This window comes from Gadus macrocephalus, chromosome 15 (genome assembly GCF_031168955.1).
Source record: "Gadus macrocephalus chromosome 15, ASM3116895v1".
Classification (NCBI taxonomy): domain Eukaryota; kingdom Metazoa; phylum Chordata; class Actinopteri; order Gadiformes; family Gadidae; genus Gadus; species Gadus macrocephalus.
Window position 1 is genome coordinate 6,977,177 of NC_082396.1, and position 23,041 is coordinate 7,000,217.

General features: G+C 49.4%; 4 protein-coding genes and 1 long non-coding RNA gene across 6 annotated transcripts in view; 2 read left to right on the plus strand and 3 right to left on the minus strand.

Moving 5' to 3' along the window:
• The first annotated feature begins 445 nt into the window (after positions 1 to 445).
• On the plus strand, positions 446 to 1,770 carry LOC132472711 (cytochrome c oxidase assembly protein COX20, mitochondrial). The gene is made up of 3 exons (XM_060072433.1): positions 446 to 595; positions 959 to 1,022; positions 1,127 to 1,770. Exons 1-3 carry the CDS (start codon positions 493 to 495, stop codon positions 1,305 to 1,307), a joined length of 348 nt encoding a protein of 115 aa, XP_059928416.1. The 5' UTR covers positions 446 to 492; the 3' UTR covers positions 1,308 to 1,770.
• LOC132472710 (high-affinity choline transporter 1-like) lies at positions 1,759 to 13,207 on the minus strand. 2 transcript variants are annotated; one of them, XR_009529159.1, is made up of 9 exons: positions 12,532 to 13,207; positions 11,018 to 11,131; positions 6,475 to 6,630; positions 6,119 to 6,267; positions 5,828 to 5,971; positions 5,562 to 5,715; positions 5,224 to 5,441; positions 3,630 to 4,566; positions 1,759 to 2,897 (listed from the first exon to the last, which is right to left on the minus strand). XR_009529159.1 is itself a non-coding variant. In XM_060072432.1 (8 exons), the coding sequence occupies exons 1-8, from the start codon at positions 12,713 to 12,715 to the stop codon at positions 4,021 to 4,023; spliced, it is 1,665 nt and encodes a 554-aa protein (XP_059928415.1). In that variant the 5' UTR covers positions 12,716 to 13,207; the 3' UTR covers positions 1,759 to 4,020. The 2 variants fall into 2 exon arrangements, 1 of the variants encoding a protein (XP_059928415.1); XM_060072432.1 differs by having other exon boundaries at positions 1,759 to 4,566.
• Positions 13,208 to 18,051: 4,844 nt separating this feature from the next.
• Positions 18,052 to 18,964, plus strand: LOC132473688 (uncharacterized). Its single transcript, XR_009529452.1, has 3 exons — positions 18,052 to 18,355; positions 18,662 to 18,826; positions 18,909 to 18,964. It is a non-coding gene; the product is annotated as an uncharacterized LOC132473688 (long non-coding RNA).
• Positions 18,965 to 19,658: 694 nt separating this feature from the next.
• Positions 19,659 to 23,035, minus strand: LOC132473686 (deubiquitinase DESI2-like). The gene is made up of 5 exons (XM_060073902.1): positions 22,718 to 23,035; positions 22,031 to 22,624; positions 21,696 to 21,789; positions 21,005 to 21,146; positions 19,659 to 20,666 (listed from the first exon to the last, which is right to left on the minus strand). The coding sequence occupies exons 4-5, from the start codon at positions 21,137 to 21,139 to the stop codon at positions 20,313 to 20,315; spliced, it is 489 nt and encodes a 162-aa protein (XP_059929885.1). The 5' UTR covers positions 21,140 to 21,146; positions 21,696 to 21,789; positions 22,031 to 22,624; positions 22,718 to 23,035; the 3' UTR covers positions 19,659 to 20,312.
• The window catches only part of LOC132473632 (peptide chain release factor 1-like, mitochondrial), a 4,321-nt gene continuing 2,990 nt past the window's right edge, over positions 21,711 to 23,041 (minus strand). The window contains 2 exon segments of the mRNA XM_060073838.1: positions 21,711 to 21,742; positions 22,031 to 22,103. Of these exon segments, the coding sequence (XP_059929821.1) occupies positions 21,711 to 21,742; positions 22,031 to 22,103 (105 nt within the window).

Consider the following 23,041-nt stretch of genomic DNA (forward strand, 5'->3'; position numbering starts at 1 on the left):
AGCATCGATACATAACGCTGTCAGAGTGCTAAGCTAAGCTAACTAGTAGTAGGGGACTGGAACATCCGGCTGTGTCCTTCAAATAATGTTCCTCCGTGATAACCCTACCGCCGACTGTAGGATGCTCCCCTCCAAAATAAAGGTCCTCCATAATAACCCTACCGCCTACTGTAGGCTGCGACCCTCCCTGCTCAACCGGGGACACTGGATGTACATTTATATTGTATAATACCTACCGTATATATATATATATTTACAATGCGTCATGTATTAAGTTAAGTATTGAGTAATTAATTTATCATATTACATATTAAGTATCATATTATCATGTGTATTTTTTAATGTGTGTGTGTGTGTGTGTGTGTGTGTGTGTGTGTGTGTGTGTGTGTGTGTGTGTGTGTGTGTGTGTGTGTGTGTGTGTGTGTGTGTGTGTGTGTGTGTGTGTGTGTGTGTGTGTGTGTGTGTGTGTAACCCTCGTGGCAGGGCTTCCGGATGCTGGGTATCCTGGATGTGAAAACCCCCTGCGCCAGAGAGGCGGTGCTTCACGGGGCAGGGGGGGCCGTGGTCTCCGGCCTCATTCACTTCCTCACCACCAGTAAGCCTCCGTCAACACGACTAACCCATCAGTATTACTATACACCAATCTATTAATATTACTTAATACAATAAATAATATCATTATATAACTTACAGAAATAGATATGTAGGTATAGATGTATGTGTAATTGTGTATATAGAGGGATATATGTGTATATATATAGATATATATCTGTATATAGATGGATATGTGGATATATATAAATGTATATATATAGATATATATATATATATAAATATATATAGAGATAAATATGTGTATATAGATAGATAAATGTGTATATATATATAGACATACATATCTATATGTATATAAATATATGTGTATATAGATATAGATGTATATGTCGTCTGTTGGCAGGCCGAGTGCGCCGCTCGTTTGACGTTGGTTTCGCTGGCTTCATGCTCACCACGCTGGGATCCTGGTGAGGGTCCTCGATACGCACCCCGCTCCTCACTTCAATGTGTTTACTGTGTGTTCAGTGTCTTCAGTTAGGTGTGTGTCTGTGTGTCTGTCTGGCGGTCCCAGGTGGTACTGCAGGACCGGTCGGGCTCGGCTGCTCGTCCAGCAGAGAGTCCTGCAGGATGGACTCAAGAACAAGGTGGCCTTCGAAGGAACCAGCAGGGACCCAGGCACCAAGACCCCCAGAGACCCGGGCCAGCTGGGACCCCCAGAGACCATGAACACCAGAGACCCTCCGAGTCCCTGACCAGCTCCGACCCCCAGAGACCAATACCCCCCCCCCCCCCAAGACCCCCAGAGACCCGGACCAGCTGGGATGAAAAGACCCTCACCAGCTGGGACCCAGAGACCCCCCGGACCCTGACCAGCTGGGACCCAGAGACCCCCCGGACCCTGACCAGCTGGGACCCAGAGACCACCGGACCCTGACCAGCTGGGACCCAGAGACCCCCCGGACCCTGACCAGCTGGGACCCAGAGACCACCGGACCCTGACCAGCTGGGACCCAGAGACCCCCCGGACCCTGACCAGCTGGGACCCAGAGACCCCCCGGACCCTGACCAGCTGGGACCCAGAGACAAAGCCCCCTGGGACCTTATTGACCGAAGGAACAGACCCAGTCCAGAAGGGACAGACAGAGTTGTTGGAGGTTCCCTCCATGAATTACAGTATATTTAAATATTAAAACATTCAGGATGTATGGAAAATGATTTATTGTCTTTTTATTTATTGTTCCATTTTTATTGAACGTCGCTCTCACCAGGTAACCCGAGTATTTAGGGCATCGCGTTACCAGGCAAAACAAATGAGTTGTACTATTGTCGTCGTGGATTTCAATTTCATATAAAAGTATACAAAAACGCCCTTAAAAGTCCTCCTCTTCGAAGCAACAAGGTACCAGTAGAAAATGAAAATGAAATGTAGTTTAAAGTAATCTGTAGAGCGAAGGCACTGCACGCTGTCGTACCAATCACGGGGGGGGGGGGGGGGGGGGGAGAGAGAGTCCTGCTCCGATCCAGCAGAACCTCTGATCCAGAAGAACCTCTGATCCAGCAGAACCACTGATCCAGAGTCCTGCTAGAATCCAGCAGAACCTCTGATCCAGAGTCCTAGAATCCATTAGAACATCTGGTCCAGAGTCCTAGAATCCAGAAGATCCTCTGATCCAGAGTCCTGCTACGATCCAGCAGAACCTCTGATCCAGAGTCCCTGGAATCCAGCAGAACCTTTGGTCAAGAGTCCCTGGAATCCAGCAGAACCTCTGATCCAGAGTCCTTCCAGAATCCAGAAGAACCTCTAATCGAGCAGAACCTCTGGTCCAGAGTCCTAATATCCAGCAGAACCTCTGGTCCCAAGTCCTGCTCCGATCAAGCAGAACATCCCGGGGAGACGGCTCAGAGACGAGGCCAGGGCCCACCATGGAGGGCTGAGCATGACCCTTCCACAGGGTTCTAATCATCATTTCCACAAGGTAAGGATTAGGGCCACATGGGAATTTTATTTTTGAGTTTGAGTCAAGAATAAAGTCTGAATTACAGATAGGCTACCTGCAAGGAACCGAATCCAGTGAGTGATTTAGGAACATACCGGAGGGGAACCCCACGCTCCATGGTCCCCCAACACTTTTAAGTCTCAGTTGAAACTGAACTCAAAATGAGAAATCAAATGTGGCCATAATCCCCTTCAGTAGAAACCTTTTATGTACACACAAAAGTTTCTGAGGTTAGGCTGACTTTGTGTTTGCTAATTAAGTGTTTACAGGCACAAATAGGAAGTGAATGAAAGTGAAACGGCAGTTGACCCAGACTAGAGCTTGTCTGACTAGAGGTTAAACTAACTCATGCTGTGTCTGAAATCGCTCACTTCTATACTTACACTTACTTTTTGAGTGCACTTTGAGCAAAAACAGAGAGTGTGCTAAAACGCAGTGCACTGGAAGTACCTCGGTGGCGCACTCAAAACGATCTAAAACTTGCGTGTGGACCGATGGACACTTTCCACCCTCAACGGCCGCCATCTTGTCTGCGTAGCGGAGGGGGCGGAAATTTCAAATGGAAAAATGGAGGACATTGTAATAATAATAAATAACATTTATATAGCGCTTAATATGGTACTCTAAGACGCTTAGAGTAACGCTCAAATTGTAACATTTGAGATCGACGTGCTCTACAAATGTAAATAAATTACACATATTTGGTTCGTTTTTCAGTACAACTACAATGTTTTGGGCTGTATCCAAACAGTGTTTTTATGTTGTTAATTCTGTAATGAGTTGGTATCAAGAACGATACCGTGAATACTGCTAGATCGCTCATACAGGCGACTAACGAAAATGATCAAGCTGAAAAAAAAATACCACAGAAGAAGAACCGTCAAACTGCAAACTAATTTCCGGTAGGTGCGCGAAGGCTGTTTTGACAGTGTACTGTAGAAATGAGAGCACTGCGCCTATAAGTGTACTGTACTTACGTAAGTGCGCGATTTCAGACACAGCACCAGACTAAAGTTCGTCTGACTAGAGGTTAAAGTAACCCAGACTAGAGCTCGTCTGACAGGAGGTTAAACTAACCCAGACTAGAGTTTGTCTGACTAGAGGTTAAACTAACCCAGACTAGAGCTTGTCTGACTAGAGGTTAAGATAACCCAGACTAGAGCTCGTCTGACTAGAGGTTAAACTAACCCAGACTAGAGCTCGTCCGACTAGAGGTTAAGGTAACCCAGACTAAAGCTTGTCTGACTAGAGGTTAAACTAACTCAGACTAGAGCTCGTCTGACTGGAGGTTAACTAACCCAGATTTGAGCTTGTCTAACTAGAAGTTAAACTAGCGTCTGAAGTGAGACGGGGGAGCAGCCAGCGTTCTCCAGTTGGGGGTTCGGTGTTTGTTTGGGCAGCGTGCGAGTACCTTCAAATGTGGATTCTAACAGGTGGACTCTAACAAGTGGAATCTAACATGTAGACTCTAACATGTGGAATCTAACATGGGTTCAGAAACTTCGGAGGCTTCATGCTCCAAGGCCTTGGTGCTGAGGTCCTCCCCCGGGACTTTGGCGGCCCCTGGTGGCTGTTTGCGGTGGACGTTGAAGACATCACAGCAGGCAGGCAGAAGGCCGGCTTTGAACAGCCGGGAGGACAGCCAGGAGAAGGACAAGATGGCAGCCAGAGACGACAGCATGCAGATGGTCCTTATGGGGGAGTACTGAACATACACACCGTCCACCAGAGTGCATCCTGGGAAATGGATGACTGGTTGAATCCCCAGCAGGGGCTCCCCACACAGCAGCCTCAGCAGCACCCCCGTGAAGCAGCCCAACACAGCCCCGTATCCGTTGGATACGCTGAAGAACAGCACGCAGACGAGCTGGGGCAACATGAAGGTGTAGGTGAGGTCGGACCTCAGCATCCACATGAGCAGAACACTGCTGTCCTGGAAGGTGAGGGCCGTCCCCAGCAGGCCCACCAGCACCACCGATGCCCGGATCACCAGCTGGACCTCCCTATCCGAGGCCTGGGGAAACACACATGTGTCTGGGCTCGTATCGAGGCTTACACACTAGTCTGGTGTATCAAGGTCTACACGCTAGTCAGGTGTATATGGTCAACACACTATTCTGGTGTATCAAGGTCTACACCCTAGTCTGATGTATCAAGGTCTACACGCTAGTCTGGTGTATCAAGGTCTACACGCTAGTCTGGTGTATCAAGGTCTACAAGCTAGTCTCGTTTATCAAGGTTTACGAGCTAGTCTGCTGTTCTGAGGTGTACACGCTAGTCTGCTGTTCTGAGGTGTACACGCTAGTCTGGTGTATCAAGGTTTACACGCTAGTCTGGTGTATCAAGGTCTACACGCTAGTCTGGTGTATCAAGGTTTACACGCTAGTCTGGTGTATCAAGGTCTACAAGCTAGTCTGCTGTTCTGAGGTGTACAAGCTAGTCTGGTGTATCGAGGTCGACACGCAAGTCTGGTGTATCAAGGTTTACACGCTAGTCTGGTGTATCGAGGTCTACACGCTAGTCTTTTGTTTCAAGGTCTACACGCTAATCTGGTGTATCGAGGTCTACACTGGTCTGGTGTATCGAGGTCTACACTAATCTGGTGTATTGAGGTCTACACTAATCTGGTGTATCGAGGTCTACACTGGTCTGGTGTATAATGGTGGGTTACCTGTGTTCTCAGGATGTTCTTGTAGATGCTCGAGGAGAAGATGGAGGCAGCGGACAACAAGGCCGAGTCGGTGGACGACATCACAGCCGCCGCCACGGCGCCGATGCCGATGATAGAGATGTAGGAGGGGGTGAGGTAGCTCAGGGCGATGGGCAGGATCATACCCGTCTGTCCACGCTCGTAAGGAGACGGGGAACCATAGGCAGTCAAGTTCCAGTCTGCGGGTCAAAGGATGGACGGGTTGAGAGACAGACAGAGACAGACGGACGGGGATAGAGAGGCCAGTGGTGCTAGTGGTGGTTTGTGGGGTTGATGGGGTTAGTGGTGGCCGGTGGTACCTGTAGAAGCCGCCACAGCTCCCAGTAGGATGGGGGGGATGCCCAGAGTGGGGACGATGAAGGCGGCGGCGAAGCAGCAGGTCTTGGCGGTCGCTGATGAAGACGCTGACAACGTCCTCTGGTGGAAGTTCTGCAGACCCAGGTTACCTAAGCCCTGAGAGAACCAAACCCATCAGACAGACAGATCCAGCTACATAGCAGATACAACCATCATGTGGAAGGTCTATATATATATATATATATATATATATATATATGTGTCTTACCAGCAGCAGGAAGTTGTCTATCCACAGCCACACCCCCCCTGAGTCCAGAGTGCCAACCCAGGGGGGCTGGAAGGAGTTGTTGAATGCAGTCACCGTGATGTCAGCAGCAGCTGGGCTCATCATAGCGAACGGGACGCACAGCCACTGTGGACAGTGACGGGAGGTTAACAAACTGTAGGTTAAAGGTTAACCCTGTAGGTTTTAACAGGTTAACAAATACATTTAATACTTTTTAGTAAAAAAAATATGAATGTGTGTGTGTGTGTGTGCGCGTGTGCATGCATTGGTCACCAGGCTGATGAAGATGAGGACAAGCTGGATGACGTCGGTGTAGGCCACTGAGTACAGCCCTCCCAGCAGTGTGTAGCTGATTGCCACGGCAGCACTGATCCAGATACTGACGCTGTAGGACAGGTCCAGGATCACCGACATGGTGACACCTGCACACACACACACGCTGAGTACTGGTCCAGGATCACAAACCAGTGACACACACACACACACACACACACACACACACACACACACACACACACACACACACACACACACACACACACACACACACACACACACACACACACACACACACACACACACACACACACACACACACACACACACACACACACACTAAGGGGTCGTACCCAAACCGATCAGGGTCCCTGCGACCCACATGACCTCTGAGGCCAGCGCCGCAACAGCCAGCGTTGCCGTGGTAACGCTGCCATACTTGATGTGGAAAGGATCCATCATCGTGACGTAACGGTTGTCTCTCATTGGGCCGGCGAAGAACACGCCCCCTTCAATACAAACACACAAATACATTAGTACAGAACACGCCCCCTTCAATACAAACACACAAATACATTAATAAAGAACACGCCCCCTTCAATACAAACATGAACAAGTTAGTACAGAACACGCCCCCTTTAATACGTGAATAACTCTGTACAGAACACGCCCCCTTCAATACAAACACACAAACACATTATACAGAACATGCGCCCTTCAATACAAACACAAAAATATATTAATACAGAACACGCCCCCTTTAATATATGAATAAACAATGCACATGAATATATTAACTATATCCAATTAACGGTCTCAGCACACATGGAACTATATCAAAATAAAGGTCTCATACTACCTGCAACTATGTCAAAATAAAGGTCTTATAACACCTAGAACTATATCAGAATAAAAGTACAATAACAACCAAAACTATATCAAAATAAAGGTATCATAATACCTGGAACTATATAAAAATAAAGGTCTCAGAAGCCTTATTTGCCCTCATACAAACAAATGTTAGTTTGCCGTATTAACGATAAGTTATTAGTTCTGTTCCATTTATTATCCAATTATTCTGATTATTATTTTTGTTATGGATCCTTAATTTAAAGACAAGGTCACAAAGAGAAGTTACATCCAAAGACAAGTTCACATAGAGCAGCAACATCCAAAGACAAGTTCACATAGAGCAGCAACATCCAAAGACAAGTTCACACAGAGCAGCAACATCCAAAGACAAGGCCACATAGAGCAGCAACGTAGTGTTCAGATGGTTCAACATAGCATTTAAACAGTTTAACTTAGCGTTCAGATGATTTAATGGTCCCATGGCATGAAAATCTCACTTTATGAGATTTTCTTACATAAATATGAGTTCCCCTAGCCTACCGATGGTCCCCCAATGGCTAAAACTTGGTTATCTCAGCCATGGTTGAGAATGAATTGGGGGGAAAGGAGCTTTGGCTTTGACTCCCTGAAGTACATGAACCGCGACATGGAGGAGAAAGGGATTGTTGGCCGCGAATGTCTCCCGCTTGAGTCCCGCTTCCCGCTGCCGAGGGACCACCGCCTCGGCACTGCAGGAGGCGGTGGTGCATAAGCGAGCGCTGACCGGTGCTGAGGCGGTGGTCCCTCGGCAGCAAGGCTCCGGCGGGAGGCAATCGCGGTCAACAATCGCGGGTAAATAATCCCTTTCACCTCCATGTCGTGGTTCAGTCTACTTCAGATTGATGTGGACGTGGAAGAACCAGAGACGTTGGAGAACGCAACGCTGTCGTTTGAGATTCATAATATCGTCTGGTGGCTCACACAGCTTTTGGCCGTGATAATATATATTATAGATATCTTTGTATAATATGATATTATTTAGATATAGAGCTCCAGGACTCCCGTGCGTTCTATAATATTTACAGAACACGGCTCAAGGCTGTGTGCGCCTCGCCATTGCGATACATCCACTGTAATCAGAGCGCATGGTACCGTGGCTGCAAGCCGCTCAGGGCCACACCCCCAGCCTCCTCCTTGACCCGCCTCTCTCCTCCTCATTTGCATTAAAGCTACAGACACCGAAACGGCGCATTTGGGGAAAGCTCAATGTGCGACTGGCTCGTAGTGGCTCTAATTCTGCACCACGGCTGAATTTCGGGAACGTCTTCAAATACTGTGTTTGGGGCCTACTAAAGCATCCATTAAGTAGCATGCCATGGGACCTTTAACGTGTTGTTCAGACAGTTTAACGTGGCGTTTGAACGGTTAAATGTAGCGTTTAGACAGTTTAACGTAGCGTTCAGACGGTTTGACGTAGAGTTTAGACAGTTTAACCTAGCATTCAGATGGTTTAACATAGCGTTCAAGTTTAACATGGCATTCAGACGGTATAACGTAGCATTCAGACGGTGTAACGTAGCGTTCAGACAGTTTAACCTGGCGTTCAGACGGTTTAACGTAGCGTTCAGATGGTTTAATATAGCGTTCAGGTATAACGTGGTATTCAGACGGTATAACGTAGCATTCAGATGGTTTAACATAGCGTTCAGACGGTTTAACGTAGCGTTCAGACGGTTTAACGTGGCGTTCAGACGGTTTAACGTAGCGTTCAGACGGTTTAACGTAGCGTTCAGACGGTTTAACGTAGCGTTCAGACGGTTTAACGTAGCGTTCAGACGGTTTAACGTGGCGTTCAGACGGTTTAACATAGCGTTCAGACGGTTTAACGTAGCGTTCAGACGGTTTAACGTAGCGTTCAGACGGTTTAACGTAGCGTTCAGACGGTTTAACGTGGCGTTCAGACGGTTTAACGTGGCGTTCAGACGGTTTAACGTGGCGTTTGCAGCTTATTCCGTGTGTGTGGGCAGAAGGAGAGAGGGCTTCACCAGCTGGGCCCCGGGGGACTGTAGAGGAATGCGATTAGCGGTCCAGTGTGGTCGTTGCTGGTATGATAAGAGGCTTGAGATATAAGCAGGTCCTTTCCCCAACAATGCCTTGACAACAAATACCAAAGTACACTGGAACAGGAATTCTTAATGAACCTCTATCGAACCTCAAACTCATTGGGTTCATTTGTCTCTTCCCTGGTTAGTCAAAATATATCCAACCTATCAACGGTAACTCATCCTCCAAGGGATGGTAGTTACAGGGTTAGTTTACAGGGTTAGGGTTAGTTTACAGGGTTATTTTACAGGGTTAGGGTGAGTTTAGAGGGTAGGTTTACAGGGGTGGTTGTCATGGCGGTGGTTGTCATAAGACCCGTTGGTTCTCATGGGACCTGGTGCTTGTCATGGGGCCCAGTGGTTGTCATGGGGCCCGGTGGTTGTCATGGACCCTGGTGGTTGTCATGGCGCTGCCAGGCGTTGTGTGTCACGGGGCCCCGGTGGTTGTCATGGCACTGCCAGGTGTTGTGTGTCACGGGGCCCCGGTGGTTGTCATGGCACTGCCAGGTGTTGTGTGTCACGGGGCCCCGGTGGTTGTCATGGCACTGCCAGGTGTTGTGTGTCAAGGGGCCCTGATGGTTGTCATGGCGCTGCCAGGTGTTGTGTGTCACAGGGGCCCCGGTGGTTGTCATGGCACTGCCAGCTGTTGTTTGTCTAATCCCGTTGGGCCGATGACGTCCGGCCGTCGGAATGACACGAGGACAATGAGAGAATTCCCGAGGCCGACTATAAGCGGAGCCTCCTGACCCGCCTCGTCGGGGTGACACGGGAGAGTCGAGAGAGGGGAGTCGACGCGGCCGCCACCGCCTCCTACTCCTCCTCCTCCTCCTCCTCCTCCCTCCTCTCTGCTCAGAGAGCACTGTGAAACACAACACCTCCTCTCCGCTGGCTGCTAGCTGATACCTCCGCGTCTCGCTGGCCAAGAGAGGATTCATTCTCCTCTCTGCCCTGCCGTCACTTGCTCTCCTCCCCCAGGAGCCCTGCTGTAAGAGGGCCCGTCCACCTGGTTAGCCCTGGTTAGCCCTGGTCAGCCCTGGTTAGCCCTGGTCTGCCCTGGTCAGCCCTGGTTAGCCCTGGTCTGCCCTGGTTAGCCCTGGTCATTCCTGGTCAGCCCTGGTCAGCCCTGGTCGTCCCTGGTCAGCCCGTCTGCTGTCTGTTCGAACCCTGACCTCTATTCTGTGTGTCTTTGACCTTCAGACGTTAGCTCTCCACTGTCAACATGAGTCCGGTTCAAAGGAGGCACCAGGCAGAGAAAACACAAACGGGTGCAGAGATGTTTGGAGACCGGGAAGGCGTGTTTTGATGTACACAGAGATAAATACACACGTAGATACACACACACACTTTATGTAAAGGTGTGAAGCGTGTGTGTGTGTACATGTGTGTGCGTGCAGCAGTGTGTGTGTGTGTGTACAGGTGTGTGCGTGTTTGTAAAGGTGCGTGCATGCAGCTGTGTGTGAACAGGTGTATGCGTGCAGCAGTGTGTGTACACATGTGTGCGTTCAGCATTGTGTGTGTTTACAGGTGTGTTCGTGCAGCAGCGTGTGTGTTTACAGGTGTTTTTGTGGGGCAGCGTGTGTGTTTACAGGTGTTTTGCGTCCGGCAGCGTGTGTGTGTACAGGTGTGTGCGCGCGGCAGCGTGTGTGTGTACAGGTGTGTGCGTGCGGCAGAGTGGGTGTGTACAGGTGTGTGCGTGCGGCAGAGTGGGTGTGTACAGGTGTGTGCGTGCGGCAGAGTGGGTGTGTACAGGTGTGTGCGTGCGGCAGAGTGGGTGTGTACAGGTGTGTGCGTGCGGCAGAGTGGGTGTGTACAGGTGTGTGCGTGCGGCAGCGTGTGTGTGTACAGGTGTGGGCGCGCGGCAGCGTGTGTGTGTACAGGTGTGTGCGTGCGGCAGAGTGGGTGTGTACAGGTGTGTGCGTGCGGCAGAGTGGGTGTGTACAGGTGTGTGCGTGCGGCGACGTACCAACGAGGAAGCAGAGCGTGGCTGTGACAGGCATCACGGCCCAGATCAGCCCCATGGAGGGGTTGTAGACCGCCTCCGCCGTCCCAACGATGAAGCCCCCCCCCACCCAGGTAGCTGAGAGACACACACACACACGTTAAAGAAGGAGTTGCATATGGTATGGCATAACAATGGATTTGTACCATAACTTCTAGGGTTAGTGTGTTGTAGGGTTGGTGTGTTCTAGGGTTAGTGTGTTGTAGGGTTGGTGTGTTGTAGGGTTAGTGTGTTGTAGGGTTGGTGTGTTGTAGGGTTAGTGTGTTGTAGGGTTGGTGTGTTCTAGGGTTAGTGTGTTCTAGGGTTAGTGTGTTGTAGTGTAGGGTTAGTGTGTTCTAGGGTTAGCGTGTTCTAGGGTTAGTGTGTTCTAGGGTTAGTGTGTTCTAGGGTTAGTGTGTTCTAGGGTTAGTGTGTTCTAGGGTTAGTGTGTTCTAGGGTTAGTGTGTTGTAGTGTAGGGTTAGTGTGTTCTAGGGTTAGTGTGTTCTAGGGTTAGTGTGTTGTAGTGTAGGGTTAGTGTGTTCTAGGGTTAGTGTGTTCTAGGGTTAGTGTGTTCTAGGGTAAGTGTGTTCTAGGGTTAGTGTGTTCTAGGGTTAGTGTGTTGTAGTGTAGGGTTAGTGTGTTGTAGGGTGAGTGTGTTGTGGGGTGAGTGTGTTGCAGGGTTAGTGTGTTCTAGGGTTAGTGTGTGTTCTAGGGTTAGTGTGTTCTAGGGTTAGTGTGTTGTAGTGTAGGGTTAGTGTGTTGTAGTGTAGGGTTAGTGTGTTGTAGTGTAGGGTTAGTGTGTGTTCTAGGGTTAGTGTGTTCTAGGGTTAGTGTGTTCTAGGGTTAGTGTGTTCTAGGGTTAGTGTGTTCTAGGGTTAGTGTGTTCTAGGGTTAGTGTGTTGTAGGATAAGTGTGTTGTAGGATAAGTGTGTTCTAGGGTTAGTGTGTTGCAGGGTTAATTTGTTCTAGAATTATGAACAATGAATCCGTCGTATATCTAACATAATAATATATATTAAATATAAAACACAATCAAAATGTCCAAAGAAAATATTTATTTAAAAAAAGTACGCATCAGATGCGCAGACAAAATTAGGATTTCGCTGAAATCCTTACATGACTCCTCTCCGCCTCTAGCACACACACGCTCTCTCCCACATCCACCCACACGCACTCTCTCTGCCACAGACACACGCACGCTCTCTCTATCTCTCTCACACATACATTCACACGCACGCTCTCACTCACAGACACAAGCGCTCTCTCTCTCTCTCTCTCTCTCTCTCTCTCTCTCTCTCTCTCTCTCTCTCTCTCTCTCTCTCTCTCTCTCTCTCTCGGACACACGCACGTTCTCTCTCTCACGAACAAACACACGAGATCTCTTTATCTCTCTCTCTGACACACACGCACGCGCGCATGCACACGGACGCACACACGCACACGCACACACAGACACCGACGCACACACACGCACGCACAGAGACACGCAGCCACTCACCGGTCATGGTGAAGATGCCGACCACCAGACTGATTCCGCGGTTCCCAAGCAGCGTCATCTCCGTCATGTCTCCCCGCGTCTTCTTCGCCTCTCGTCGGGATTTAAAGGAGGCCCACACTCCGGTCCCGAGGACCAGGAGATAAAATAGGACCATCACGACCACCCCGGCGACGTTCACAGCCATGGCGACCGCAGCATCCGGCTCTCGCTCCGAAATGAGCTCGTCAGTCTGCCGCGTGCATCAGAGCAGAGCTCCTCTGACGCGCGTGACGCTCACTGACGCCCCGCTGAGCGGATTGTGGGAACGACGGCTGGAGTCGGAGCTAAAGCACCAACCCTAAACCACACCTTATTCACTGCGTCTTATCTTAAGAGACGATAGCAGAACAATGCCTTAACGTCCTAACACAGGCTGGCACGATGCCGAGCAATTAGGCGGCAACAGATGATACGCAGCCCGGGGCGGCACAAGAAGAGGATGTGAAACCCAGACAATAGGAAACACAGAGCATTACTACGAGATAACAGAAACCAGTAGTACAGGCTGCCCTAAATGGCGCACACTGATTGGAGGTTGATTGAGCGAGCGCGCAGCCGTCCTGATTAATACGGTATGCGACACATTTTCCACACAGCGATTTATTTATAGCGCTCAGTGAGTCTGTCCTTGGCCAAGGATACATGCCGCTAAACCCTGACGACTGCTTACGGCCAATAGGAGAGGTGCGGCCGGCCCTCTGTAAGCCAATAGGAGAGAAGCGACCGGTCCTCTGTAAGCCAATAGGAGAGGAGCGACCGGTCCTCTGTAAGCCAATAGGAGAGGAGTGACTGATCCTCTGTAAGCCAATAAGAGAGGAGTGACCAGTCCTCTGTAAGCCAATAGGAGAGGAGGGACCTGTCCTATCAAACAGTTTGATCCCAACACATCAAAGAACAAAGGACAAGGTGGCAAAGGAGCATCAAAATCCAAGGCGTAGTAGTTACAAACCTTAGAACCAATATCCCCCTAGTCACAAATTTTACAACCAATATTATCCTAGAATCATTAGAACCGATATCCTCCTAGTTACCAAGAACACCACAGATCCACTGTAACTGTGATCGAGTGGATCTGTGATCCAGTCGATCAGACTGTAATCCAGTGGATCTGTGATCCAGTCGATCAGACTGTAATCCAGTGTGTTTGTGATCCAGTATCTGTGGTCCGGTGTGTCTGTGATCCAGTGTGTTTGTGATCCAGTATCTGTGATCCCGTGTGGATGTGACCCACTGGATCTGTGGTCCAGTGTGGATGTGACCCACTGGATCTGTGATCCCGTGTGGATGTGATCCAGTGGATCTGTGATCCCGTGTGGATGTGACCCACTGGATCTGTGGTCCAGTGTGGATGTGACCCACTGGATCTGTGGTCCAGTGTCTGTAGACCTAACACGCCGTCAAGGTCCCTCTGCCCGCTCCGTTCCTGTGGGTGCATCGGGTGGGCGGGGGCGGGGTCTTAATCCAGACAAGCCCTGACCGGCAGGGGCGGGCCTTTGTTCCTCACGTGCCCACACACTTGCACACGCACACAAACCCACACGACCACATACAATCGCACCAGACACACTCTCACGTGCAACCAGACATACAGAGGGAAACATAGACAGACAGACACACAGACAACCACACACACGCACACAAATGCTTCAGGAAATCTGCATACATTAAATCTGCCATAACTCTGCTATTTTTTACACAATCCATACCAATTTTAATCAGATAAGTCCATAGATCATGTACAGCATAACTGTTTTTCATTTAAAGCTATGGGTCTTAAGAAGAAAGATTTAGCGAAACATTGACTGTACAGCAAAATCTATCCTTACAGACATTATGGGTCGCATGGGTTCAGCATGCAAAATAAAGCATTTACATCATCTTACTACGTCTTACTGCATCTGACTACACCTTACTATGACCAGAAGTTATAGCGCCCCCTATGGGGGAATCCTAGCTGTTCTGTGTATCTTCAGTGTGAATCCTAGCTGTTCTGTGTATCTTCAATGTGAATCCTAGCTGTTCTGTGTATCTTCAGTGTGAATCCTAGCTGGTCTGTGTATCTTCAGTGTGAATCCTAGCTGTTCTGTGTATCTTCAGTGTGAATCCTAGCTGGTCTGTGTATCTTCAGTGTGAATCCTAGCTGGTCTGTGTATCTTCAGGTAGCGGTCAGGCTGCAGGTTTAGTTTCAAGAATCCGCTGCTAGTTGTGGGATTAGAAAGCAACTGGCTTCCATTCCCACAGCATAACATGAAACCAGTAAGAGCTGCGGTCGACCCATTCCTGCCAGCCCATAATAAGCATCCTGAGGAAACAGAATCCAAAATAAATAGCGGGCGCGGTGAGGCCAGGGAAGAGGAGACGAGAAGGTTTCATGAGAGTGAAGGATAAGATTAACTAGCATAACATCAGCAGCTGTGCTGACAGTTTTCAGAGAAGAGGAAACGCTGCTATGCTGTTTATGATCCTGCAACATGAATCCCTAACCAAACCCTCCACTAGGGGGGGGGGGGGGTCCCTAACCAAACCGTCCACTAGGGGGGGGGGTCCCTAACCAAACCCTCCACAGGGGGGGGGGGGGGGGTAGGAGATCAGGGTAGGAGACAAGGAGACACAGGGTAGAAGACAAGGAGACAACATGGTAGGAGACAAGGAGACATGGGGTAGGAGACAAGGAGATACTTGGTAGGAGACATCAGGGTAGGAGACAAGGATACATCAGAGTAGGAGACAAGGAGACATTAGGGTAGGAGACAAGGAGACACAGATCTAGGAGACAAGGCGAGACAGGGGTAGGAGACATGGGGTTGAAGACAAGGAGATACTTGGTAGGAGACATCAGGGTAGGAGACAAGGATTCATTAGTATAGGAGACAAGGAGACATCAGGGTAGGAGACAAGGAGACACAGATGTAGGAGACAAGGCGAGACAGGGGTAGGAGACAAGGAGACAAAGAGTAGGAGACAAGGACACATCAGGGTAGGAGACAAGGAGACATCAGGGTAGGAGACAAGGAGACATCAGGGTAGGAGACAATGGGACATCAGGGTAGGAGACAAGGAGACATTAGGGTAGGAGACAAGGAGTCAAGGAGACATCAGGGTAGGAGAGGAGACACAGGGGTAAGAGACAAGGGGACACAGGATAGGAGACAAGGAGACACAGGGTAGGAGACAAGGAGACACAGGGGTAGAGGACAAGGAGACACAGGGGTAGGAGACAAGGGGACACAGGGTAGGAGACTAGGAGACAGGGGTATCAGATAAGTAGACAAAGGGGTAGGACATAAAGAGACACAGGGGTAGAGGACAAGGAGACACAGGGGTAGGAGACAAGGGGACACAGGGTAGGAGACAAGGAGACAGGGGTATCAGATAAGTAGACAAAGGGGTAGGACATAAAGAGACACAGGGGTAGGAGACAAGGAGACACAGGGTAGGAGACAAACAGACAGGGGTAGGAGACAAGGAAACCCAGGGTAGGAGACTAAGAGCCAGGGGTAGGTGACAAGGAGACACAGGCTAGGAGACGAGGAGACAGGGGTAGGAGACAGAAGGTGACCTCTGTGTGGTTTCCGGAGTCGCGGGGGGGTCATGTTACCATAACATAACGTACACACTGCAGACCTCCTGCAAACACGATAACACACGCATGTTCAGGGTTACAAAATCCGCTCTGTGGGCACTAAATCACTCTGCTCACTTCTAATATATCTTACAACTGTCACCAAGGTTGTACTAACTATCACCAGGTTGTACTAACTATCACCAGGTCTTACTAACTATCACCTGCTGTACTAACTATCACCAGGTTGTACTAACTATCACCGGGTTGTACTACCTTTCACCGGGTTGAACTTACTATCACCAGGTTATACTAACTATCACCTGTTGCATTAACTATCACCTGTTGTGTTAACTATCAGCAGGTTGTACTACCTATCACTAGGTTGTACTATCTATCACCAGGTCGTACTTACTATCACCAGGATGTACTATCACCAGGTTGTACTAACCATCACCTGTTGTAATATCAGCAGGTTGTACTATCAGCAGGTTGTACTGTCACCGGTTGTACTAACTATCACCAGGTTAAACTAACTATCACTAGGTTGAACTATCATCAGGTTGTAGAATCACCCATCTACTTAATATCACCAGGTTAGTACCAGCTTAGCTAGCCAACAAGTCAGTCCGACTGTTTAATTGACTGACTGTTTTTTGACTAACCAGCCGTCTAACTGCTGTAGTCTATTTTTAGTCCAAACAGCTGAAGATATAAATAGAGTGAACCCAAAGAGCTGATTGGCTGGCTGGCCAGCAGCGTTGCTCGTCCAGTGATGTGATTGGCTGTCTGAAGGTCTGACGACTTCAAGAGGAAGTATTGTCTCATAATACTACAAATCCTCATACTATTAATAATAATATGCTAATCCTTATAATAGTATTAATCAATACTAATACTACCACTAATCAAATAATAATATGAATAAATACCTTATATCCAAAAAAAGACATTTAACAAATGATATTACAACTACTACTCCGACAACTATTGCTACAATAATATAAAAACATACTACTAACAATACTCACCAACACTCCCCTGTCCTTCATAAACATTCACCTCATTAACATTCCCCTGTCCCTCATTGACATTCCCTTGTCCTTCATTAACATTCACCTCATTAATATTCACCTGTCCTTCATTAACATTGACCTCATTAACATTCCCCTGTCCCTCATTAACATTCACCTCATTATGATTGACCTGTCCCTCATTAACAATCACCTCATTATGATTGACCTGTCCCTCATTAACAATCACCTAATTATCATACACCTGTCGTCATTAACATTCACCTGTCCCTCATTAACATGCCCCTGGCGTCATTAACATTCACCTGTCCCTCATTAACATTCACCTGTCCCTCATTAACATTCACCTGTCCCTCATTAACATTCACCCGTCCCTCGTTAACATTCACCTGTCCCTCATTAACATGCCCCTGTCGTCATTAACATCTGCAAGTCATTGTTTACATAAAAAGGAGAAGACAAATGTACATACTCTCACATTTATTGAAATGTATTGATCATTACAAAGTGTTTAGAGAGCCCTCTCTCTGGCTGAGAGCTAGACAGACGGTCAGCGGGACAGACAGACACTGGAGGACAGGTCAGTCGGTGGCCAGCAGGGCACCCTAGAGGCCAACATGGAGACGGCTGCTGGATCTCATGGTCACCTTTTAGTAGAACTAACAACTATAAAATCAGTGCCTGGCCTGTAAACAAAGGTTTGAAGGAGTCAGCGACCATGTGGCATAAAGGTCACATGTTCACAACGACCACATGTTATATTATTATAAACATTACATTCTTACATACATGTTCAATAAGCTGCCCTGAGAAATGAACAGAGTAGGGGAGTGAGTAAGGGAGTGAGTAGTGGAGTGAGTAAGGGAGTGAGTAGTGGAGTGAGTAGTGGAGTGAGTAGGGGAGTGAGTAAGGGAGTGAGTAGGGGAGTGAGTAAGGGAGTGAGTAGTGGAGTGAGTAAGGGAGTGAGTAGGGGAGTGAGTAAGGGAGTGAGTAAGGGAGTGAGTAGGGGAGAGTGTAGGGGAGAGAGTAGGGGAGTGGGGGGCAGTAGGGAAGCAAGTATTGGAGTGTTGGGTTACCACGGGGCTACCAGGGTTAGGGTACCAGGGCTAGGGGACCAGGGTTAGGCGACCAGGGTTAGGGGACCAGGGCTGGGGTACCAGGGTTAGGGTACCAGGGCTAGGGGACCAGGGTTAGGGGACCAGGGTTAGGGGACCAGGGCTGGGGTACCAGGGTTAGGGTACCGGGGGGCTACCAGGGTTAGGGGACGAAGGGTTAGGGTACCAGGGGTAGGGTACCAGGGCTAGGGGACGAAGGGTTAGGGTACCAGGGGTAGGGTACCAGGGCTAGGGGACGAAGGGTTAGGGTACCAGGGTTAGGGTACCAGGGTTAGGGGACCAGGGCTGGGGTACCAGGGTTAGGGTACCGGGGGGCTACCAGGGTTAGGGGACGAAGGGTTAGGGTACCAGGGGTAGGGTACCAGGGTTAGGGGACGAAGGGTTAGGGTACCAGGGGTAGGGTACCAGGTGAGCGGTGTGGAAGGTTCACGAGAAACCTTCCAAAAATGTAAAAGGTCATCTTATAAAAAAATGCTAAAGGTTGTTTCAAATCACGGCAACAGTGAAGAAAGGATCTGTTGAGAGAACACAAGGTGGAGCTCATAGTGGAGGAGGAGCTCACAGGAGGAGGAGGAGGAGCTCACAGGAGGAGGAGGAGCTCACAGGAGGAGGAGGTGGAGCTCACAGGAGGAGGAGGAGCTCACAGGAGGAGCTCACAGTGGAGGAGGGGCTCACAGGAGGAGGAGGAGCTCACAGGAGGAGATGGAGCTCACAGGAGGAGCTCACAGTGGAGGAGGAGCTCACAGGAGGAGGTGGAGCTCACAAGAGGACCTCACAAGAGGAGGAGGAGCTCACAGAGGAGGAGGAGCTCACAGAGGAGGAGGAGCTCACAGTGGAGGAGGAGCTCACAGTGGAGGAGGAGCTCACAGGAGGAGTTGGAGCTCACAAGAGGACCTCACAGGAGGAGGTGGAGCTCACAAGAGGACCTCACAGGAGGAGGTGGAGCTCACAAGAGGACCTCACAAGAGGACCTCACAGGAGGAGGTGGAGCTCACAAGAGGACCTCACAAGGGGACCTCACAGGAGGACCTCACAGTGGAGGAGGACCTCACAGAGGAGGAGGAGGAGGTCACAGGAGGACCTCACAGAGGAGCTGCTAAGGCCTGTTGGAAAGCCCTTGAGCAGGGCAGCAGTGTGTGGAAGGAGACCCCACCGAAACATTTCTGTCCTTCAGTAATGTTGACAGGCTTAGGGTTACGGTCAGGCACTTAGAGATCAGGAGAACACTGAGCCACATGTTGGTCCACATGTTAATCTACATGTTTGTCCACATATTGGTCCACACGTTGGTCTAGATGTTGGTCTGCCCCTCATGTTGGTCTGCTCCTCATGTTGGTCCACATGTTGGTCCACATGTTAGCCTAGATGTTGGTCGGCTCCTAATGTTGGTCCACTTGTCGGTCTTCATGTTGGTCCAAATGCTGGTCTGGTCCTCATGTTGGTCCACATGTTAGTCCTCATGTTGGTCCACATGTTGGTCCACATGTTAGTCCACATGTTGGTTTGGTCCTCATGTTGGTCCACATGTTAGTCCTCATGTTGGTCCACATGTTAGTCCTCATTTTAGTCCACATGTTGGTCTGGTCCTAATGTTGATCCACATGTTAGTCCTCATGTTGTGCCACATGTTGTTCCACATGTTAGTCAACATGTTGGTCCACATGTTGGTCTGGTCCACATGTTCGTTCACATGTTGGTCCACATGGTAGTCCACATGTTGTTCCACATGTTGGGCCACATGTCAGTCCACATGATGGCCCACATGTTAGTCAACATGTTGGCCCATATGTTGGTCTGGTCCACATGTTGGTCCACCACATGTTGGTCCACATGTTGGCCCACATGTTGGCCCACACGTTGGCCCACATGTTGGCCCACATGTTGGTCCACTTGTTGGCCCACATGTTAGCCCACATGTCGGTCCACATGCTGGTAGGTTACTGTAGTGTCCGTGGAGTTCACCTGAGGCACCAGCAGGTTTGTGGCTCTCGGTGGAAGACCCTCGGACATCTGGAGGTGGTCCTCACAGGACTACCGACGGGGCTGGTGGCGGGACGGGGGGCGGTTCTCTCGGGGCACGGGCGGACGTGAGGCGGGGGAGACGGAGGCCAGGGAGGCGGGGGAGACAGAGGCCGGGGAGGGGGGGGAGAGAGAGTGACGGGAGGCGGGGGAGATGGAGGCCAGGGAGGTGGGGGAGGTGGGGGAGGTGGGGGAGGCCAGTGATGCGGCGGCGTCCTGGCCCTGCTCCAGCCCGTGGCGGAGGCTGGTCTGCAGGGCTGCGGGGGTCAGCCAGTCCCGCGGCAAGCAGCCCTGGAGGAACGGGACGCAGGAGCTGAAGTAGGCCAGCCGGTTGACCCAGCCAGGAGCCTCGCGCCCGCACAGCACCTGACGAGGACATGTGCTTTGTGTTGGACAGGCTTGTAGGACAACTACCGTCACTACTCAGGCTTGTAGGGACGGTAGGAGTCCTACAGGCCTCAGTAGGGACGGTAGGAGTCCTACCAGACCTACTCAGAGATAGAGAGGCAGAGAAAGGGTTGAGACGAGGTAGAGTAGGTAGAAGAGGTGGAGAAGAGGTAGAGAAAAGGTAGAGAAGAGGAAGAGAAGAGGTGAAGAAGAGGCAGGGAAGAGGTGGAGAGGAGGAAGAGAAGAGGTAGAGAGGAGGTATAGAAAAGGAGGAGGAAGGAGGTACAGAGACTGAAGGACCATAGACGGGAGCACACCTCAGAGAGGGCCGAGGAGAAGTGGTTACAGTTCTTGTGCATCAGATGGTATGAGTTGCCTTTATACTCCTTCCCCATTTCCTCCACGATCCGCTCCACGTCTTCCTCCCTGAAGTCAGTCCGGCCCAGGACCATAGCATCCCTGAGAGAGAGAGAGAAGGAGAGAGAGAGGGAGAGAGAGAGGGAGAAGGAGAGGGAGGGGGAGAGGGAGAGAGCAGAAGAGGGAGAGGGAGAGGGAGAGAAAGAGAGAGGGAGAGAGAGGGAGAGGGGGAGAGAGAGAGAGGGAGAGAGAGAGAGGGAGAGAGGGGGGGGAGAGAGAGAAAGAGACCATCATTTGACATGCAAATACTCACTTAAAAATATTTACATGGGAGGGATTTAACATGGGAGGTAGTGAGGTAGTGAACGTGAGAGTTAGTGTATATGGGAGGTAGTGAGGTAGTGAACGTTGGATGTAGTGAGGTAGTGAACATGTAGTGAACGTGGGAGGTAGTGAGGTAGAGAACGTGGGAGGAAGTGAACATGGCTGGTAGTGAGGCAGTGAACGTTGGAGGTAGTGAGGTGTTGAACGTGGACGGTAGTTAACATGGGACGTAGTGAACGTGTAGTGAACATGTAGTGAACGTGTAGTGTACGTGTAGTGAACGTATAGTGAACATGGGAGACGTAAGTGACGGCAGGTTGTACTAACTTGAATTTGAAGGTATCACCGAGCTCTGTTGCGTCTCCCGGAGTAATCTCAAACACCCCCGAGAACGGGTAGGGATGACCGCCATAGGCAAACTCTGAACAAACGCACATCAACCACATCAACCACATGACCAGCGAGACAGAATTGTGTACACTATGTGACCAACGTATCACCATGGGCTACAACATAGAGAACATTCTTTATATGTATACACAGCTATGAGTTATGTGTGGTACAATGTTATTATGCTTAGTAATGTATGATGATATACCATACCTTAATATTAATATATTTATATAAGAAATTAATATGATAATTTATGATTAATAACGTACCTCGGCCGTAGACCTCGATCCCAGAGTGGAAGACACCGATACCGAGGGAGGAGGTGAACTCATTGATCCAGTACTAGAGAGGGAGACAGAGTCACCAACGATGCCTCGAACCTTGAACCTCGAACCAAAACCATCGCTAACCTAAGACCAACACTGCCTCGAGCCTCTAACCTACTACCTGAAATGAATTGAATTGGATTGAACTTTAATCGTCATTGAAGCAGAAACATACGATGAAATTGGAGCGCAGCTCCGCTTGGTGCCACAGGGCAAAGACAACATACAATTCATAAAAATACGTATCATAAATATTAGACATGGCTAAAAGATTATTAAAAGGATAGGTTTAACAGCTGTGTCAGTCTTAAAGTGCTGGAATGATTCTGGGGGGTTATTTATGTTCCAGGTATGGGAATTACAAGTTTGTGTTTCGAGTGCGGATGGCTACAGGAATGAAACTGTCTCTGAGTCTGGTGGTGTGTGCTTTTGCAGATCTGTAGCGTCTGCCAGAGGATAGCAGTGTGAAGAGGTGGTGGGCGGGGTTGGTTGAGTACCTAAACCATCTGTTACCCTAACACCAACACTGCCTCCAACCTCTAACCTACTACCTAAACCATAACCCTAAGACCAATACTGCCTCCAACCTCTAACCTAAACCATAACCCTAACACCAACACTGCCTCCAACCTCTAACCTACTACCTAAGCCATCTCTAACCCTAACACCAATACTGCCTCTAACCTCTAACCTACTACCTAAACCATAACCCTAAGACCAATACTGCCTCCAACCTCTAACCTAAACCATAACCCTAAGACCAATACTGCCTCCAACCTCTAATCTACCTAAACCATCTCTAATCGAGTACCTAAATTAACCATATCTAACCTATGGTGATTTAAGGTGTGAGGTTAGAGATGGCTAGTTTAGGTACTAATTAGGTTAATTTAGCCTGGAGTCTGGAGAGATGACCTGCATGGAGAGGTGTTAGCCTCTTAAAGAGATAGCTGT

What these genes read in the sequence shown, in the direction of transcription:
- LOC132472711 (XM_060072433.1), top strand. Translation starts at nt 493, where the DNA reads ATGCTGGGTATCCTGGATGTGAAAACCCCCTGCGCCAGAGAGGCGGTG. An exon ending in CATTCACTTCCTCACCACCA is followed by an intron (nt 596 to 958) that starts GTAAGCCTCCGT and finishes GTCTGTTGGCAG; the next exon opens with GCCGAGTGCGCCGCTCGTTT. An exon ending in CTCACCACGCTGGGATCCTG is followed by an intron (nt 1,023 to 1,126) that starts GTGAGGGTCCTC and finishes TGGCGGTCCCAG; the next exon opens with GTGGTACTGCAGGACCGGTC.
- LOC132472710 (XM_060072432.1), bottom strand. Translation starts at nt 12,715, where the DNA reads ATGGCTGTGAACGTCGCCGGGGTGGTCGTGATGGTCCTATTTTATCTC. An exon ending in CGGCATCTTCACCATGACCG is followed by an intron (nt 11,132 to 12,531) that starts GTGAGTGGCTGC and finishes TGTGTCTCTCAG; the next exon opens with CTACCTGGGTGGGGGGGGGC. An exon ending in AGCTGTGGCGGCTTCTACAG is followed by an intron (nt 5,442 to 5,561) that starts GTACCACCGGCC and finishes TTTGACCCGCAG; the next exon opens with ACTGGAACTTGACTGCCTAT.
- LOC132473686 (XM_060073902.1), bottom strand. Translation starts at nt 21,139, where the DNA reads ATGGTCCTGGGCCGGACTGACTTCAGGGAGGAAGACGTGGAGCGGATC. An exon ending in TCTCCTCGGCCCTCTCTGAG is followed by an intron (nt 20,667 to 21,004) that starts GTGTGCTCCCGT and finishes TGTCCTCGTCAG; the next exon opens with GTGCTGTGCGGGCGCGAGGC.